Below are 21,807 nucleotides of genomic sequence, written 5' to 3'. Positions count from 1 at the left end.
CAGGGTTTATGGACCAAGATGGTCTAGGTTTACATCTTTACTTTTACTAGCTCTATGAATCTGGGCATGTTATTTAACTTCTTTATAACTGAGTTTCCTCATAATAATCCATACTACTTAATTTTGAATGTATTAATTTATAGAACCTAAAGAAAAAGGAAATAAAGAGATTACCTGGGAAAATGAAGGAAATTTCTCCTGTTACATGATTTGTATTTTTTTTGAAGATAAAGGACAAGAAAGCAAAATACTTATTTGTGGTTATGAACATAAACATACACTACATACTAGGTTTGTATAAATATTTGCTACATATTAAGTTTAGTTCCTGAGAACCCAAGACCATGGATTCTATGGACAATAGGACCAATTGGTTTGAGTAGAAAGTATGTTTTATGTTGCTAAAAATATTGTTTTTTAATACAGAAACATGTCACTTATTGAGTGCTATTAGGAAAAACAGCTTTTGGTTAAAAGGTAATGTTCCAAATGATTAAGTCAAGTTTTGCTTTTAAGTGCTATATATTTTGAAGGCTTTCTCAATATGCAATACTTATTATCATGTTGATTTCTTTTATACATGCAATTTAATACAGCATCATTCTCTATTTCCTCAGCCTGTTGTTGTATGGAATCTATGAAACTACATTTTCTTCAGAGTACTTCCAACATCAGCAATTATCTTATGCATGTGTTTATCAGTCTCTCCTCCAAGAATGTAAACTCCGTGAGAACAGGGGTTTTATGAATACATCTTTCAGTACAGAATGTCTGTAGGAGCTCAATAAATAAAACAGAATGACTTAATTTCCATTGTTAACCTAAGAGGTAGATACTACTGAGCATCCATTTTATAGGCAAACAAATGGAATCTTAAAGTTAAATAAACCGGTCCAAAACCCAGTCACTCATCAAAGGCAGGGGAGTTGGGAGCTGGAAAGTAGGACATGCTTTGTGTTTGCTCTGATTGTTAGCTTAGAAATTTAGAGATGATTACTGAAGCCACTTGGATATTTTAAATACACAAGTAGAGAACCTGAATTAAGAACAAGTTGCAAGGGAGAAAAAAGAAAAAAATGTTAGTGTGAAAGTTTTTATTTTCCAAAGGGAAAACTTATAACTGATGGTTTGATTCTTGAGGCTAAAGAAGAAACCCATGTAGCTAAATATGATCCAGTTTTCCTGCCTGTTGAGCCCTGAAGTCACTGGGCAGTACAATCAGTTGCCTCAGTGTTAAAAATAAAGTCTTTTGGCATTGCCCACGGAGGCCGGGACTGAACAGAGTCTCTGGAACTGTAATGTGCCCAAGAGGCCTGGCTATCTGCAGTGAGGCAGAGCTCCGGGAACAAGCACGAGAGTATTTCAGTCAGTCATAAATTCACTGATTACCTTCCACTGGTGTGTGGTATGTCAAGCATCCTATAAGAAAGAAAGAAAGGGGGAAAAAAAAAAAAAACTATAAAGAAAAAAATGGAAACACAATTGCAAGACACACTAATACATGCCACTCAATTCCTCCTTCAAGGATACACTTGCTGCCCAGCTGTGGAGTGTGGTCAGCAGACTGCCTCCAGCTGTTAGCTCCTTCACGGTCTGCTATTACTGCAAGAAACTTGCAATGCCTGTGGTCACAGCCTTCCCAGGGCAGCCCCTACCTAGTGACTAATAGAGAGAATACCAGTTCCAGAGGTCCTCTCTGGGTTGGTTAAGTTTTATGAGGCCTGCATTATAATCTACCATTTCTTTTGTCTTTCCCTACTTTTCTGTCTTTTCCTTTCAAGGTGTGGATCCTTGATTTATAGATTTCTGTGTTCACAGCTTCCTTCTGCATCTGCAAATTCAGGCAATCACAGATTAAAAAATATTAAAATAACATCACATCTGTACTGAATATGTATAGCATTTTTCAGATTATTCCCTAAACAATACATCATAACTATTTATAGTGCATTAAGTATTATAGGTAGTCTATAGATGATTTATAGTATATGGGAGGATGTATATGGTTATATGCAAACACTCTGCCATTTTATATGAGGAACTTGAGCACCTGCAATTTTGGTATACCTGCAGAGATTCTAAAACCTATCTCCCACCAATCCTGAAAAATGACTGCTTATGTCTAGCATTTCCAACCACTTTGAACTTCTGCTTCCATAGAACTCAATCTGCGACACTAAGTTTATTTATTTGGCTAAGATTTCTATATTGGTATGCTAGAACTAAAGGTTCTGGTTATCCAATGAAGAACAAAACATTCATTCAGTTTCTGAACTCATGGTTCTGAAGATTGCAAATGTTAAATAGAGCTTTTTTAAAAATTTAAAAAGTAGCCCCAGCTACTGGGGAGGCTGAGGCAGAAGGATCACTTAGGACTAGGAGGTTGAGATCAGGCCAACCTGGACAACACAGTGCAACTCAGTCTCAAGGGGGAGAAAAGAAAAAAAAGACTCCATAAAATTGACAACTTTATTAGCTAGCATTTAAAGTACTATGTTCTCATGTTAAAATTAAAATAGGGGCATCTACTTTAGAGTTTACTCAGCTATCAAATAACAATAACAATAAAATTGTTGGTTTAACAAAATCTTGACTTCATTTAATCATTTCAAACCTGTATTCTAAGACAGTTGTTTATTAATATCAGTATAAACTAGGTCACTGGAAAATGAGACTGCAAATGGACTTTAGGTATAATAAGGGCAAATGTAAACTTTATTAGTGATCTCTTCTTTTTATCTGCCCAGTATCCATCCTTCTTATAAGAGCAGCTTGGTTTTCTGTGATGAGCTGCCTCCCCTCAGCACCATTAGGTTCATGTGGTATACACAGGGAATGTCAGCAACATTTGAGTAAGTGGGAACAGTATTTTTTATCACTTTTCCTGTGGTAACTGGTTTAGAAATGTGTGTAATCCAAGACAGACCAATAATACAGAACTCTTGCTGGAACTACCAGGAAGAGGAATGTCATTCCAGTGGAATCAGAAAGCTGGCAGAATATAAACCTTAAGCATCAAAAGTGGCCATCATTTTGCCTGAGAATGAAGCCAACTCAGAATATTACCATTAATGGAAGGAACTACTATTATATCCTAAACACAATCCTCACAATGTGCCAGTGTAGAGATTAAGTGCATTGCCCAGGCTACATATAACTGAACTGCACAGGTTGAACCTGAGTTCATATCCCTCATACCATGTACAGTGTTTATCATAAAATTATGGCCGAGAGACTGTTCGAAGACAATTATTTGAGCACGTATAACCAGACTGGCCCTGCAGTGTACATGCAGATCCTTCACTGAGATAATTCAATAAATTATTTTTCTTTTTGCAATTCAATCTGGATTTGTTTATATCGTGGAAACTAAGAGGCCTGACGATATTCCAAATTCATCATTGTGTTTACTTACTACAGAAAGTAGATAGAATCTAAATGCCCAATGACAGAGGTTAAATGATTCTGTAAATAAGAAATGTGTGTACCATCAAAGGAACCAGTATACTGTGATGATCGGTGGGGAAAAAAATGAAAATTTCATTTTTTCCTAAATTTTTGAAGTTTTTAACAATAATGTTTTAAAATTAGAGAAGAAAACGGTGAACTTTGTAACATATGAAAAACTCTTACATCCAAACAACAAAATTCATTGGCTATTATTTAAATTAAACCAAGGTTAAACTCAAAAATCCATTTAATCACACAAGGTGAACTACATGATGATGACTATTTTTCCTGTACTCACCATTATATTCACAGTAGCTTCCTCAGTACCTGGCACCTAAGAGTTTGCTAAATGGAAGGTGAATGGAAGGTGAAGAGAAAAATGAACAAGTTTTCCTGTATTTTCACTGTACTATATTTATTCTAGGAAAGTGCTTCCTATATAATGAATAACTTGAGACAAATCACTGCTCATGCTAATTCTATTCCACTTTAAGAATTAAAAAAAAAGAAAAAAATTAATATGCTTGTGTTGTGGTTTCACTGTGAATTATTTCTAATATGTCTGTATATACATGTACATGTATATTTTAATCAAAGCACAATTTATTTTATTTTATATTTTTATTTATTGTCAAAGCCCAAAAAATTGAGATCTTGTTTAAAAATAAGTGCCATTATTTTGTTAAAGTAACTTAAAAACTGTCCAAATATTTTCATGTGATTATTATTTAGCAAAACATTCATTTTTAACTTCTAAGTGAAAAATGCAGAGAAAAGGAGCAAAGTACATCTTGATATGTACTCCTGTATTATTACTATGCTAAAGACCTCTGGTATTTCATAAAACTACCAATATTCTTGCTGAGAACATAAGCTCTGAATCAAAGACTAAAGAAAGAGATCCAGGAAATAATATTCTTCTTGCCAGGTGTCCCCTGTAGTTTCCAGGCCTCACTTCTAAGCTGCCTTAAGCAATTTTTACTTTTTAAATCTAAGAAGTCAACTGTGAAGGGGTCTAACAGCTATGGACTGAACCTCTTGAAAACTGGCTTCAGAGAAAAGCTTAAAATTACAATCTTAAAGTTTAAACAGGGCCTTATCATTGTCAGACTATGATATTTTATCATCTCTGAAAATAAATCTATACACATCCCAGTGTACCCCAACTCTTTCTTGATAGTCATATGACAAAAACTCTCCTTTATTCCTGATATTAAAAATTGAATGCAATAATTTAAAATATTTTATATAATATATTTAGAATCATGTGGTTTACAGTGATTAGAATTTAGTCATCTCTCCAAAGGAAGAGAAGACGTTGACTGAGAAGTACCAGCCTTATAAGAGATATCTAAGTACCATACGTAGGATGATTAATATTAAGAATTTGTACATAATACAGTTTTCCTCAAAGGAAACAATTTTACTTTCTAAGGAACATTCACTTCTGACATCTCAATTCCTGATTTCAGTGGCTGTACACTATGTACCTCTGTGCCACACTTAGGACAAGTAAAGTACATGTCAAATAAGAAACTACTCTTAACACAGTAATAACAGAAGATATGTTCACATCCTATGGTGTGAGGCATGGTGGGCCACTCTCCACACAAAGAACATTCTTTGCCATTGGTGGCTAATGTACTGTCATTATTAGAAGCACCAGTAAGAGGGATACACCATGAGGATAACTTGGCTTTCAATTTCTGGATATTGATAAGTGGTAAGAGAAAAATTAGAAACTCAGCAAAACCATGCCAGAGAAGTTCCCTATTCATGTACTCAAAGCCAACTTCTCGGACATTTTGGGGCCTGCAAAATACAGAATGAATGCCTAGAAGACGTTCTGTCAAAGTTGCAAACTTTCCCCGTTGAAGGAAAATCAAAAAATTAATTAACCCACCTAATTTCAAAAGTCCAACCACAAAATTTGTACACTGTTTAAGTTTCCCAAAGGATGCTAAATGATGGTTTCGAAACAAATCGTAGCATCGTTCTTCTAACCACCTCCCACCAATGGTACAGACAGCGTACCAGATTTTCTGGTTTTTACTTGGTGGCTGATATCTCAGGCTCGGGGAAAAATTGTCTTTGTACTGAATATTCAAAACTGACTGTCCCACAGTAGCATTTTTAGAGTAGATAGTGAATCTCCACAAGAAAAGCCACAAGAACGCTTTCACTTCTGGTTCAAAGCGAGCAAACAGGCCTGGCTTAAATCCATGAAAACACTGAGTAAACTGGGACCAAACCAGCTGCTCCAGGGCCTTGTTTAGTTCCAGCGCATCCAACTGACTTATTCTGAGTACTCTGCCTGTACTCTTTGTATTCTCTTCTCTGGGTGCCATGTCCTCTCTGAAGGTCTCTAGGAAAAAAAATAAAATTAAGGAATATCATCAAATTGTTATAATATCATACTACCTCTTCCACTTACACATGGAAAACTAAAACTGATTCACAAATTACACAGGGGCACAGAAGACAGGCGTTTCAGTTTTTCAGTAGTGTAAAACCTTAAGGCAGGCAATCACTTCTTACTTGGAACTTCTTTCTCTCTCTTTTCTCTCTTCTTTCTTCCTTTCTTTAGTTCTCCCTTTTCTTTTCTATTACTTTTTGTTTTCTTTTTGGCCCTCCTCATGAAAGGAATGACAGCTAAAACACAAGAAAAAAGAAAAGAAAAGCTGTTGTACCCTGTTTCTACAAACATACTTCTAAGTAATACTCCTTGTCAGATATTCTAGAAGAAAAATATTAAATCCTCAAACTGTGATGGGGCTCAGTAACATGACTTCTGAAGAAATATATGAATATAATGAACTATTCAGAATACACCAATGGATGGTATCTTGGTTTAATTTCTAGTTTTTCTATTGACTCCAAAGGTATAAACAGTTTGTCTTCTTTTCTTTCTTTTTCTTTTTTTGTGGTACTGGAGATTAAATCCACAGGCACCATAACACTAAGCTACATGCCAGTCCTATTAATTTTTATTTTGAGACAGGACTAAGTTGTTGAGAAACTTGTTAAGCTGGTGAGGCTGGCCTCAAACTTGTGAGCCTCTAGAGTCACTCGGATTAGAAACATGCACCACCTCACATAGCTAAAATTTTATTTTTCAAATAGCCACTTAATCTTTCTTAAATACATCTTATGTTTAAATAAGTCAGAAAAATAAATGAAAAATGTGTTTATTCTTCTTTTATACTACTGCCAAAAAAAGCTACTAAATCTTACCATGAAGCCATAAGAATGCAGAAGTGTCATTGTTAAAGTAATAAAAATATATATATCGTGAAGTACTAAAAGAAAAATATCTATAATATATAATGACATATGCTATAATAATTTAAAAAATAGATGATGGCAACAAATAGGTGCTAAAGGAAAAAATCGAAATATAAGAAGCTAATTAATGATTAGCTAGGTATGAATGGCTTAAAACACATTATGTGCAAGCCAACATAATTAAAGTTCTATACTTAAGTATACAGACCAGTTTTGATATTTCAAATTTTGTTATGAACTGGCAAATGCTGACAGTGGGAAAAATTGGGTAATTTGGCCAAAGGATACAAACTATCAACTAAAAGATGAACAAGTTCTGGGGAGCTAATATGTAGCATGGTGACTACAGTTAATTTTGCATTGTTTACTTGAAATTTGCTGAGAGTAGATCTTCAGTGTCCCCATCTCTTTCTCTAACACGCAGCATTTTAAGTAATGATGAGTGATGAATGTGTTAATTTGACTGTGGTAGCCATTTCACAATGTACATGTATATGAAAAATTCATTTTGTTTACTTTGAATTTACATAACTTTTATTTGTCTATTACAACTCAATAAAGGTGAAAAAATGTAAATTGGGCTCTCAACACAATAAATTTAATCATGTTTTCAAAGCCTTTGAGAAGTCCACCACTCTAAGATAACACTTGGAGTGAGAGAAGGAGGAATGGATCCTGCGAGTCAACATTACTAGCAGCCCATGAAATCTTGGACAAATCATTTCAGCTGATCCTCTCACCTTGGTTTCTTCACTTAAAAAACAAAGGGATGAAGAAAAAAAAAAACACCTTTAAAGTCCTTTCAAATTCTATTATGATTTTAACCAAAAAGAGATTAAATTTTATTTGTCAGTAGTAAAAGAACTGAGAGACATATCTTAAAATAAACTTGTACTTCTTGAAGTGGGGAGTACGTTTGACAACAGAAGATGTTTTCAAGGGGTCAGTTTTAACATTACCAGATCCTAGATGACTTAGTGGCAGGAGATTTTTTTGCTCAAAAAAGATCAAGTACAGGAAACAAAAATGACCACTGAATAACAGTGTGTTTTCTATTAGGCCAGACAGATGATAGGAATGCTTCTCACCCATAAATGCCAAGAGCCTTCTGGGGAGATCTCACCTTTTCCCCTTTCCTGCAGCTCCTTCAAGACTTGACAGCCCTCTACTATGGCAATGGAGACTTTTTCCACAAGTTCCTCTGTGAAATCCTTGCCTCATACTTGCTGGGACCTATAAAAAAGAAAGAAGTTGTTAAAAAGAGAGTGCTCCTTTTCCTCATTCTATTGATCCAATGCATTGCTAACACTATTGATTCTTTGCCAAAGTATTTTGCTAATCCACATATTACCCTATGTCCCCCACAATTTTTCTCTTAAATTCTAGATGTCCCTGACCATTACATCTCATTGGTCTATCTAACTCTGTCGCTTTCAGTGCATTCTCCCCACTTCAATGTCAACACAAACCTCCCCAAGCATATCAAGCTTGCTTTCCCTCTTAAAGTACTGACACCTAGTCATAAAATGCCACCTTCTCTTTTTCACTAGTGGATTTTACCATCTCTTCTTTTTGTGCAACACAATGTTCCCATTCTTTAATTGAGACATCTACCCTGTTTTTAGATGTTAGCTCAAGCATCACTTTTTCCTCACTCTCCAAATTTGGATTAGCTGCCCCTTCTACTTCTTTCCATCACATTCTATTCTTCCTCTTTCTAGGTCTCTATGCTCTGTATACAAACTAATGTTTAATTTTCTATCTCCTCTATTAGACGATAAGCACTGATGTAATGATTATTGGCATATTTCATAACTGAATACAGTTATTCATAGCACCTACCACATTTCCTGGTATATATAGGATATTCTACAAATATAAGATGAATGGATAAATGAGTAGGTAGAATGTTTGGGGTAAAAAATGCAATTTCTATCCATTAAACTTTAAAACTATTTCAAATTGTCATACCCAAAACAACACTTATTATTTATGTTACCATGTTTGTGGTATATCTGCTAATTTAATATGTTAGAGCTGGTAATATAATAGTCTCACAGCCAGTCTCAACCCTGAGGAACCTATAATCTACTGAGGAGAGGGCAGGAGGAAAGCAAGGATCTGCTATACGAAAAAATAAGCTAATACAGTAAGATGCAGTAAGTGATAGGCAAGGGAAATTTCAGAGCACTATGTAAAACAACTATAAGTCAGAAGGTCAGAGAAGGCTTCCTAGAGAGGTAGTATCTAAACAGCAGTGTCAGTCTGGTAAAGGAGAGTAAAAACATTATGCTAAGTAGAGGGAATGACAAAGGAAATGGAGAGGCAAGAACAAGAGATAAGGCTTGAAGGAAAGCAGAAAACATATCCTAAAAGTGTGAAAAGCCACACTGAAGAGGTTGCATGTCTTCAAGAAGGTAATGGAGAGCCACTGAAAAGTTGTAAACAAGGAACTAATCAGATCTGCATTTCAGACTGCTTTTTCTGGCCACCAGAGAATGGATTTGAGGCTGTGAGTAGGATTGGAGGCATAGTGCCCAGTTAAGAGGTTGTAAAGATGATCTAGTGAGAAATTAATATGGTCTAATAATTAGACAAGTATCAATGTGTGATAAAAAGAAAAAGACATCTTTGAGAGCTATGAGGTAGTAAATTGATGCTATTTGGTAAGAACTGAGTAAAAAATAATTGACTTGAAAAACTGAGCAAATGGTAATCCAATTCTCTGAAACAGTAAGGAAAAGATAATACCCGCAATTTTAGAGATCTGATACTCATATGAGACATCTAAATGAAAAAGTTCAGTAGGCAGAATATAGGACAAAAAATACAGATTGAGATTTCTGTAAATCTGGGGCCCTTTTGGTAGGTAAGCCCAAAATTTAATTTGATCTAATTAAATGCTAAAATCACGAAGGCAGTGATCTAAATAAAATAGGTAGATCCTATTTATAATGCCTTCAGCTTTCTTTGTATAAATATCTTATTCTAATAGTTTGAGACAAAGATACATATATCTATATATCTCAAGGCATTCAATTTTGTATGTTGTGAGCTTCATCACAACCCTTTAGTCTCATTATCCCTCTCATCCAGTGGGTTTTAAACTTAAAAGAATTCATCAGAATTACTTGGAGAACTTGTTAGACTGCTGGGCCTCATTTCCAGGATCTGTGATTCAACAGATCTGCAGTGGGACCTAAGAATTTTCATATTTAATAAATTCTCTGATGATGTTGAAAACTACTGGACTAATCAATTTCAAAGCAAAATCCTTTTTTTTTTTTCCCCCAAATCTTTCACGGACACAGGGTTTCCCTATCTTCTATTAAGTAGTCCTTGTGAGATTAAGATAATTCACTGATTCCACAAACTCTGTTAAGTATGGGTACATCCTGGTTGCAACAGGTGCTTGGGTGTAGTCTAAGAAGGGAGGCAGACAAATACACAGACAACTAAGGCCACAACAGAAGTGTATAGCATTCCAGATTCTCAAAGGCATAAATAATATTTCAACAAAAATTTCAAATTCCAAACATACACAAATCAGTAAGGTTATTAGTTTTCTTCCTTTTTCCTGCACTTAACAAATTTTCTCTAATTTATTTACTACATCTATGGAACTGAAGGAAAAAACACAAAAAAAAACATTATAAGTTAAACCAAACTAACAAAATTATCTGCCCATATTTACCAAATTACATTATTATTACTCTCAGGATAAAACACCAAGATCTCACACCTAAGGTTGCGCCAGCCTGTCTCCATCTCTGCAGCCTCATAACCCAACATTCCCCAAAGGAGCCTTTAGCTCCAGTGCATCTTTCAGTCATATCTTTGTGCCTTTTCTCATATACCTAAACTACTTATCTTCCTTTCCAGCTAGTCTCACTTCTCTGAACTATCTCTGTCTTTCCACATTCCAACTCTATTTCAACATTCTCTGTGAAAACTTCTTCGTAATTATCCCCAGTTCCCATTGATCTTTACGATTTTTAACTCCAGCAGCAACTATTTATGCCATTTACTTGGGTTCTCAAGTGTTTGTACTATGATTCCTATCATGAAAATACATTTTCTTTCCTTAAACATGTTAGTTAAGAAGAAATGCCTTATTTCTCAAGTCACCTGCCACCTACAAACTGCCACACCAAACTCAGTTTTCCTCAAGCAAAATTCTATAATTCAGGATTTTGGAATGTGGCATAAGTAATTCTTCTATTGTAAGAGCATCTATGACTCTGAATATTCCCCAGATTTCATATTCTGTGGTCAGCAAGATAAGGGGAACTCTATTACTGTCAAACTACTCTTGGAAAGTTCTAACCATACTTGATACCAATGTAATTTCAACAGCCTGATCCCACATCCAAAGGAAAGCCATCTGATCCCACAGTCCCAGTGTTAGATCAGATGGCTTTCCTTTGGATTGCCTTATAAATACTGGAGTCCAGAGAGTTCCAGATTGTCGCTGATGAATATCAAATCTTTTTTTTTTGAATATCAAATCTTATAGTTCTAGAATTTACAGTAATGATGGGCTCATAGTAGCTGCTCAGTGTTTGCTGAACTTACATGCAATACAATGACTAGTCTGGTAGCTAATCAGTGTACACACTCCACAGCCTGTGAGTGCATCCAGATGAACTGGATGAGTTGGGAAGATATCTGGTTCTCAGGTTCCTTATTAATATTTAGTGAGAAACTCATTAAAGGGAGTGGTCTTTCAGAGGGATCAGGCACTTCAAAACACGGCTATCTGCAAGAATCATACTTTAGAACATTTAGTTAAGATAGAAATGTTTAATGACTGCCAGAAAAGGAGACTTAACACAGTCTCTAACAGATCTAATATTTAACAATACTTTATAAAAGAAATTATCTTATCCTTTCTGTTACAGTTTAACATTGTTTTCTTTCCTTTTTTCCTCCCAAGGGCTGGCCTCAGTATAGATTAGGAACAGCTGGGCTCACTCTCTTCCTTGCTTAAGATTCTTTAATCTACCCAAAAGACTTATTATTAAACTGCTCTTCAGTCTTTTCTCCTTCAGACAAATAATGGTTCTCTAGTTTTTGTCTTAGGCCTTATTTTCCAAAACTAGTTATTTTTGTGACTTCTTTTAGTTACAAACATAGAGTAAACACTGTCCATTACACATCACAGTTCAACAATGTGTAATACTTCCACCATGCTCTACATTCCTCTTCAGGCAACTGTGAAGGAGTGGAAAAAGCTGATTTAAAATCAAACAAGCCTAAAGTCAAGTTCCAGTTCTGGCACTTATGTGCTATGTACTTTTAAAAAAGTCATTAGCATTAGAGTCTTCTCTGAAAAGTGGGAAAAATCATTAGCATTAGAGTCTTCTCTGAAAAGTGGGAAATAACAGCTACCTCATCAGGTTGTTGAGATTAAACTAGATGTTATGGAAATGGTTAGGAAACTGTAAAGCAGTATTATTACTATATTGTTGCTGCTTTAGTTAGGGATGAGCATTATAAAGAACAAGACTTGAAATGATTTTGGTAAATCTCATTTTAAAAGACTGAAATCTTAATTACTAATACTAATGCCTTAGTAAACCTGTGTAAAAGGAATTTTTCCCCAGGAAGTAGTGACTATACCACGAAAATATAATTGTGGGTAATCCATGAACATGATGTCACCACTATGTGTACATGTAGGAGGGAAAGGCAGGAGGAGCAGGGACATGATCCAGTGGGGCATATCCAACTTTTAACTTGCATCTTGTCTGAAAGCAGATATAGCTGGATTTCTACAGAACAGGGATGGGTTCCAGTTCCCTTGGCCACTTAATCCCCACTAACATGGCTGTGACTATTATCTAGAAATAAAGAAACCTCAGCAATGCACACTGATAATATCTGACTCCAGGGTGCTCTGCTCCACAGGACATGGTACAGATAGTCCAAGACAAACTTGCAACCTTGGGTTCTTCATCAACATATAACAACATTTAGTTTCCCTCTCCCTCATCCCAACTCTACCCAGCCCTCTCCCAACTAGAAGTTCAATTAATCAGACTATAAAATTCTCTTCCTTCCACTGTTATATAATAAGATTCTTCCACAAATGGTGTGAAACACAGAAAAATGCCTTTAAATCACATAAAATTATTCATAATATAATGCAAATAGTTTGTTTTTTAGTTAATTCTAATTCTCTGACAAATAGTTCTTCAACTGAACCAATATTTATTGAGCATCTATCAAATGTGGGGCATTCTCCTAGGTACCGGAGAGTCTACATAAATATTTAACTGTCAGTTAACTTCCTTTGACTCAAAGCATTTTTAAAAAAATAGGATGCTATTGTAATCAGGACTGGCCATTGATCTCTGAAGTAAAAAATGGATCTTAAAATATGAAAACACTATAAAAGTTCACAAAACTCTCCAAACAGAAAAGAGAAAAATGATATTTGGGGCAAGGGAACAAGTTATGCAAAAGCCCTGAAATGTGTAAGCTCTTGGCCATGATCTTGCTGGGGATGGGTATCACTGTGAGCTGTGTGTTCTTGGTTATTTAGCCTACATTAGTGTGGCTGCATTTGTCATCTGGAAGTGAAAGAAAAGACATCTGCCATGATCAGAGTGGGTGAAGGGCCAGTTTAACCATATTATAAAAAGCATTTATGTTAAGGCAACTGCATTGATTCTTTAGGCATGAATAACCATTGAAGAGATATAACAGTATAAATTTTAAAAGATTAATCTAATGGCAGAGTTCAATAAGACTGAATCAAAGGAAAACTGTTGTTCCAGGAGACCAGTTATAGGATTCCTACAATTCAAAACCAAGATGTTAACAACTTTCTGGTTAGTCAAAGTAATTTAACTTATTTCACTAAGAACTATGGCAATCAAAAAGGAGATTATAACACCCTTACTCTGGATTAAAAAAAATCCACTATATATTTGGTAAGTCACTATTTTCCTGACTTCTATTATTATACTGATTGCCAGTACTAATGCCCAAACACTGGTCAGTCTATTTCTACTTTACTTTCAAGAATTTAAGTAATCTTTAACAACTACCATATTATTGGTACTTTTAGATTAGCACCTAGTTTCCTTAATGTAGGCTCAAACTTGAACAGTAAAAAAAAAAAAAAGTAACTTTTTAAAGTTGGAATTGTTCTGAATCCAAACACTGTCAGATTTAATTCAAATTGATTTTTGTCAAAGTGCCCAAAACAATGTTTCTCCCTATTCTTACTTTTAATATGTGATCTTGCGACTCACTCTCTCCCATTTTCTAAAGTATATTTCTTTAAGATTCTAAAAGGCTAACCAAGAGGGAAACATTTATTATCCATGCAAATATAAACATAAAAGTCAATAATTAAAGTGATGATTTAGAATAAAGAACATTGGGGTTAAACAAGGATTCTACTGTGTTAAGGATATGTAAAAGATGCTTAAGGCAAAATTATGCCCAGATAAAAAGTATATCTACTTGTGTTAGTGTGATTAACTTGTCACATAAATATGTTTAAGACAAAGTGATCCAGCACTACAACTATTAAAAAGGTCTCCTGCTGACATTTTATCACTAGACATGTCACATTGCTTTTCCTTCATAGGGGGAAAAAAAAACTCTGAAATTTGCTTACAAAGAGTAGCAACATAATGACCTTATTGCTTAAATAACTTACACTTTCCTTTTATGTTTTACATTTCCCCAAACTGAAACTTTTGCATCTACATCTCAAGTAAACAAATGACTATCTCACTGAGGAAGAAAGAAAATTCAGGATGTACAGTACAGCTTTTATTGAGTATAGTACAAATAATGAATGAATATATTTTATTTAAGAACATGTTATTGACAGAAATCTATCAATAATAATGTGGGTATTGTCAAGGGCTCGTCAATATTAATGTAATTATGATTAAGGGGATAACATGGATTTTCACTATAATACCAAGTAACATCTCCTACATTGCTGCTATCAATATACACATTATTATTGACCTGCTTTGAGACACTCAGTACTGGATGTATTACCATTAAACATATTTGTCAATGTATACTGCCTACAAAAATTCTACATTTAAATTTACAGCCTTGTAAACTTTATCAGCAGAAACGTGATTTACAATTAATCTGTATGCTATCATACTCACCCATGTACCCCTTGTCAGACTGTTCTTTTTCAGTTTCACAATAATTGACTAATTTTTAGAATGACAATGCTACCAAATCAAAGTAGATGGGACCAGATATTCATTTTTATCCCTCTGTAGGTTTTTAAAAGTTTTAGAGTAAGATTTCATATGAGGTATGTGAATAAAATACTATTACTGGAGTTCTTAAGTTTTGAACTTATACTCTACTATTTTATTTCCTTTGTGTAGTCAGATAGATTTACTGTCCATTGTATTGAAATCAATACTAATAAATGGGACATGCATCAAAGAGGGAATTAACAGGACACCGATTCCCAGAACACATTTCAAACATGAGGAGAACAGAAAAAGCTATGGCTGAGACCCATTAGTACACTGTGACCTCTGGCACACTGAACAGGCCTAGAAATCAACAACTCTTAAGTTCAAATCCCACTTCTGCCACAGACTTGCTAAGTGACTTGTCACTACTCTGTTTTTCTTCCCTTTCACTCTATATAAACTAAGTTTCAATAGTTTATAAATAGCTGAAGTTATAAATCCTAATGATACTCATCTGGATATAGCCAAGACGTGAGAAATATTAAATTTCTCCTAACTTCAATGAAATCCTCATCAAAATTAATGTAAGAGCTCTTTCTCTCTTTTGAGGATGGAGGGGGTATATAACAAATTTTTCTAAAAAACTTTTCATGTATATATGAAAGATAAGCTTCAAATAACATACTTATCTCAAAATAATTTAGAGTGACTGCAGCTTGCCACAAAAGGGAAAATAATTATATTTTTTCATTTAGAGAAAACTCAGAACAAATACAATGTTTAAGATTATAATCTGCCTTATACAATAAACAGTGCCTTATTTTAGCTATAGTGTACTTGATCAAGTATTTAAAAATTACACAAAATAATCTTTTTAAACCTTAAAACACAATTTATAATATCTTGTTCTTGTTTCACAAATATGTTTTCAAGAGAACACCAAGGTTTTTATACTCTTCTCTTTCGGAAAATTGTTATTTCTGAGTCTTTGGAAGAGACAGCATATTGCAGGAACAAACAGTTGTTTTCACGAAAAAAGGGAAGAGGGTTAACTAGGCTTTGATTAGTTTTGTGTTCTAGCCCAGGTCACTTAGGCTATGTGGCTGGACAAAGTCATTTTGCCATACTATCATCTTCATCCATTGAGGTAGATGGGGGAAGCCAATGTAAAAAGTCTACTACCTACCTAGAATCCTTACAGGAACTGTTTTAGGAAATCTTGAAAAGGGAAGGAAATTTAAAAAACAGCCATTTCCAACTGCAAAAATGATAATGCTGAACACTGAGTTTGGAAAATGCTAAAATAGAGAAATCAGAGCAGGACAGGTAAGAAAGAACCTTCACAGAAAGAGGGAAACATTAGGAAGATGATCCCAATGAATTTGTTAGTTTACAACTATAATGAACATATACTACTTATTTACCAGTTATTGAGTGCAAACAAGTGACTACTACAGCTAATTGCCATGTTCAAAATTAAATATTAAATCACTTAATCCTTGTAATACTAAGAAAGACATTCTTTTATTATTTTTACTCTAAAGTAAAAACCCTGGGGAACAAAGAGATTATATGAGTAGTGTAAAATAACTCAGCTGGAAGTGGCACAGCCATGCTGTGAACCAGTGTTGTATATTGATAGGTGTTTTTTTGGCCTAAAAGGCAAACATAAACACTTTAGGATAGATATGCAAGATGTAGTTATTTTAAGAGGCTAAGTATTGAGAGTAGAGACATAAACTACAGCAAAAATTCTAATCCAAGGATGAACAAACAAGCTACATGATATGCATGGAGTAACTGGATATTTAGAATGTCCTATACATTTAAGAAGGGTCTTATTGCTCTATGTATATATGTGACTGTATGACCAATGTGATTCTGCAACCTGTACACTCAGAAAAATGAGAAATTATACCCCATTTGATTCAAATGTATGATATGTCAAGATCATTGTACTGTCATGTGTAATTAAAACAAATAAAAAATAAAAAAGAAGGGTCTTTACAATCCAAGTGTTTAATAGAATTCCACGTCTTGAAAATTATTGCAATACACATTCAATGGCATCTTTTATGGTACTGAAGAATGTGGAAATTTCTTCAAACAAACAAATCAGCAGTGGAATAAGAGGCATGGTAGCACATACTTGTCATCCCAGTGGCTTGGGAGGCTGAGGCAGAAGGATCTCAAGTTTGAGGCCAGCCTCATCAACTGAGTAAGACTCTAAGCTACTAGCAAGAGCCTATCTCAAAATAAAAAAATAATAAAAACAGGTTGGGGATGTGCTCAGTGGTCAAGTATACCTGGGTTCAACCCCCAACACTAAAAGCAAAAACAAACCCCAAAAGAGGAACCACAACGTGATACACATTATTTATAAGGCACCATATATCTTTTTAAAATTCTTTATCTCATTGGATCCATACAACACAGTATTATCATCCCTATTTTAAGAATATAAAAATTAAAGCTTGAGAAGATTAATTATCTAAGGTCAAGCTGGCAATTACTGACTTTCTGGCAAATACTAGAAAAACTGGAACATAGAAAGAAATGAGTAGGATGGATATCTGGTAAGCATGGATCAAATTTAATTCCACAGAATGCAAAGCAAAAAATTCTCCCCTCTTTGGAGTCATCCTGGGGTATGTGAATAAAATACTATTACTGGAGATCTTAAGTTTTGAACCTATACTCTACTATTTTATTTCCTTTGTGCAGTCAGATGGAAAAAGAAAAGGAATGCAGTAAAGTTGCCATGCTGCCTGGGATGTATCTAATCTACATTACCTCTTCTTCTTCTTCTTTTTTTTTTTTATTAAGTGTGGTCAAAGAACAATTCAAAGGAATTGAATGTCAAATCTGAACAAATTTGAAATAAATAGGTACTTCATCATTTACCTATTATGAACACACACTATATATGCAATGTAGAGGTGATACCAACTCATCCATTGAACACTGGAAGGGAGAGATCATGACCGAGACAGAATGACTTCACAGCTCTTGGTTTTTGTATTTTAATAGTAAGGAAAAAGAAATGACAACATTTTATCTCACCTTACCTTATGGAATTTTATCTTAACTGACAAGCAGGTAAGAAAGCAGAGTTCTTATATAAAGAAAATAGATTAAATAGAGTAAAAAACATTATAGAAAAGGATATTTTGATTGTATAGATGGGAATATAGTAAGAAAATAAACACATACTACCTCCTACCTCATACTACTTCCCTGCCTCCATTATTATATATAGAAACCACAGGGCCAGGCTTTAAAAGGGCAGTGCCAGGTTAATGGACATGGGGCAAATAGACCAATTCAGGGCTTTTCTCCTAAGGCTTCTACATTTTAATGAGTGGAAGAGAGACACAGAATGCTTAGAAACTACTATCACTTCACATGAAAAAGATCAAGAGAACATGCAATTTATTTCTTGGTTGTCCAACCTAGGTCATCAAGAGAAGAAAAAAGGAAGCAACTGAGAGTAGAACTTTTGTCTGGAAACAGACTATGTACATAGTACACACTTTTCTTGTGCTATAGGAATCTGAACACAAGGTTTATGGGCAAGAGGAGAAGAAACTTTAAAATTACATGATGCTGTGAGGAAAAGATGGGGCTACAACTTTACTAAACATGTCACAATGGGCAAGTCCACTAACATATTGTAAGGTTCATACTGAATATGTAAAATGGAAAATACTTGTGCTCCTTATTGCAAGGATTATTATGAGCACCAATACAGAATTTAGAAAACTTTAATAATCAAATGAATGTATGTCGAATACAAATGAACAACTGTCCTAAGAAAAAAGAATTTCAATGCTAGAAGGAAAGGCAGATCATTTAGCCTAATATATAAATTAAGCACTGGGGCTGAAGTTCAGTGGTAGAGCACCTGCTGCACCTTTGAGCCACTGGGTTTGATCCTCAGCACCACATAGAAATAAATAAATCAAGATATTGTGTCCATCTACAATTAAAAACAAAAAAAAATTTAAAAAGATATGAATAAATTATTTTAAACAGGAACCCTGTTATAAAAACAGAACACATAAATAGCTGCTCTTGTTAATATACAGCTGACACTTGGCTTGCTTTGTCTCTGTTCTGCATGGCTCCAGGATCTTTCTACAGAATTTTTTTATGAAACAATTTTAAGCCCACAGAGCTATTTCTAACTTCTAAAAATGAAGAGAATAAAAGTTGAAGCGGTAAAGTTCGACAAAGGCAAACCAGAATAGGGACTAGAACCCAAATCGCCTGACTTTGTTTAGTATTCTATGTTCCAACACTTTTATTTTCTTTTTAAAGAATAAATAAATAAATAAATAAAATAGAGCTTCTTCTTTACGTTCAGTAATTTCACTATCTCCCTTCTTTCAAAGGCCTCAAGATCACTGAACTCTATCTGGACACAAGTAACTGATATTATTGGCAAGACCAGAGTAGTTTAACATACAAGTAGGTGGTTAGTTAGAAATTGTGGTGGAGGGAGCCTCAGTCTCCTTGTAATGGCTAAAAATTGTCTACATAAAAATTTGCAAGGGACACCACAGAATACAAAAAACACGTTAGGCTTGAACTTTCAACTACCAGGTCTCATTCTGTGAAAAGCCTTTTACTAAAATGTTGCGTGTACAGAAAATGGTCCCTAACTAAATACGCAAACAATGACTTTTAAAGACTCAAAGGAAAATGCTCATGATTTTCACATTCCTGATAAGGAATCAACAAGAAATAGAATCAACTCCGAAATTTTATAAGAAAATTCTCAGTATCTCCTCCCATAAGGAAACCAAAACTTTTAAGCAAATGGGTTTTCACTTTAGTTACTCAATTTTTTTGTATCACATGTAACCCTTTATATGAACCCTCGGGTTTTACTGAACGCTTCGATCCTGGATGATTCTTAGAAAGACTTTGATAAGAAGTAAATCTTTTCACGAGGAAAACACGTCTAAGTCCGTCTCTAAAAACGGCAATTCGTGGAACGCAGAGGGGTTCAATTCTAGCTGCGTGTTCCCCCGCCCTCAATGGCGCAAACCTAAGAACATCTGTAGGCGTTTGTAATTGCTTTACAGTGTTTCCCGAAATCAAGACACTTTGATTTGCCTCTTCCAGGAAGACAATAAACAGGGAAACTGAAGCAAAGGGCGAGAATTACAAGGCCGTGAAACTCCAAGACCTCCCGGCTGTACGCAGGACCTCAGGTTTGCACTCGAGCGCTCTCGGGCAGACACTGACCTTAGGAGTGTGCGAAACGCCCACGCTCCACGTAACTTTTTCTGAAACATACTCTGGAAAGCTTGGCTTTTTCCTAGCAGAATGTGGGTTACCCGGGCTTCCGGAACTCGCGGGCTTCCGGAGCGACGCAGGACCCGGAAGTGGCTGGGGAAAAAAAAAAAAAAAAGGAAATAACACCACCAGTGAGCACTACGCTTTAGAGCAGTGCAGAAGGCCCTAGAGGGCCCCGACACAGAGAACTCGCAGGAGCCGAAGGGCCGAAGAGCCGAAGGACCGAAGGGCCGAAGAGGACACCTCGCGCACTGTGATTGGTTGGAGAAAACGTCTCTGATTGGCAGAAAAGTCACGAACCGGTCAGCCCCGGGTCGGGGGCCGGGCGTGAAGAGGTTACAGTGTCCAGGGGCCGCCGGGAAGCTGGGGCTCTCGGGGGCAGGGCTTTAGCTGCGGGCAGCCGCCACAGCGGGCGGCCGGAGAAGCGCCGCCGGGTGGCGGTGAGGTGCCTCCACAACTCGGGTCTCCTTGTTCGCCCTGAGCGGCCTGCTGCGGGACGACCTCGTGAGGCGGGAACCCTTGGGCTGGGTGGCTGTGTCCGGACTAGGACTGTAGGGCGGTGCGTGCAGACAAACCTTTACCGCGGGCTTGGTGGCGTTGACGTCTGCTGGCTCCAGAAGGCAGGTCGACCGCCGTGCAGAGATGCGCCCGAGGGGCCGGTAAATTCAGGGTAGTGGTCACTTGGGCCAGGCCCCCTCTCAGTTCTTCCCATCAGCTCTTAGGAGCCCGCCTACCCCAGGGCATCGAGTCAGAATTTCAGAGAGGGGTCCGTAGGAAGAGCGCCCATGAGGCAGTTCTGTGCAGCCCGCTTTGGGAAGCGCCAAAGTTTGAACGAAATAGAGTAGTTTAAGAAGTAAAGATTTCCTGCATGTAGTAGGTTTTAAGAACCTCTTAGTTCTTGTCACAAACCCCTTAGGAGAGCGCGCTCAGTCTTACCAGGAGTCTATTGTTAAACACTGAGAACTTATCCTCTGAAAGTAGTGTTACAGAAGTGCTTTTTCATTTTTGCTTTTTTAAATTTTTTGACTTGTATTTTATTTCAGGAATTATTCTATGGAACAGATGTTACTCCATGTATGAAACATGAAAAGATAAAATGTACGCATGAACACCAATACTGTCTAAATTCATTTTTATATTAAAGATCACACAATTTGACATCATTATACCTGGAATGTTGCCTTTTGTATGTTAAGGACATTTAGTGGGGAGGGGCAGAGAATTGGCCTGGATAGAGGATGATAACTACTTCAATTAATGAATCAAAGTCTTTTCCACCATGTAAACCTAGAGTACAAATGAGATGGAGTGGAGAGTACAAGTTGATAGGGTTTGTAGCTCACTTAGGTATAGCAGAGGTTTTCTAGACTGCAGCTGTTCAGTATGGTAGCCATTAACCACATGGGGTTAGTCTTAAGTGAGGTCTGTTCTAAGTGTAAAATATGCCCAGGTTTTTTTTTAAGACAAGGTATGGAGGAAGAAAATAAAGAATGTAAAATATTCTTTAATTTTATATTGATTATATGTTGAAATGAGAGTGCTTTGAAAAATTTAAAATCATGCAATTTCCATAATT

General features: G+C 35.8%; 1 protein-coding gene across 1 annotated transcript; it reads right to left on the bottom strand.

Annotated features, from left to right (window-relative positions):
* Positions 1–3,807: 3,807 nt before the first annotated feature.
* Pex2 (peroxisomal biogenesis factor 2) lies at positions 3,808–20,420 on the bottom strand. The gene is made up of 4 exons (XM_026383996.2): positions 20,181–20,420; positions 7,859–7,968; positions 5,989–6,102; positions 3,808–5,815 (listed from the first exon to the last, which is right to left on the bottom strand). Exons 3-4 carry the CDS (start codon positions 6,086–6,088, stop codon positions 4,881–4,883), a joined length of 1,035 nt encoding a protein of 344 aa, XP_026239781.2. The 5' UTR covers positions 6,089–6,102; positions 7,859–7,968; positions 20,181–20,420; the 3' UTR covers positions 3,808–4,880.
* Positions 20,421–21,807: the final 1,387 nt, after the last annotated feature.

This window comes from Urocitellus parryii, chromosome 7 (genome assembly GCF_045843805.1).
Source record: "Urocitellus parryii isolate mUroPar1 chromosome 7, mUroPar1.hap1, whole genome shotgun sequence".
In the NCBI taxonomy this organism is placed as follows: Eukaryota; Metazoa; Chordata; class Mammalia; order Rodentia; family Sciuridae; genus Urocitellus; species Urocitellus parryii.
The sequence above is the reverse complement of the archived record's forward strand: the minus strand, read 5'-3'. Positions and strand labels throughout refer to the sequence as shown.

Excerpts from the sequence above, each read along its gene's own strand:
- Pex2 (XM_026383996.2), bottom strand. The coding sequence starts at position 6,088 with ATGAGGAGGGCCAAAAAGAAAACAAAAAGTAATAGAAAAGAAAAGGGA. Across the intron at positions 5,816-5,988 it reads GAGAGAGAAAGAAGTTCCAA|AGACCTTCAGAGAGGACATG; the intron begins GTAAGAAGTGAT and ends TTTTTTTCCTAG.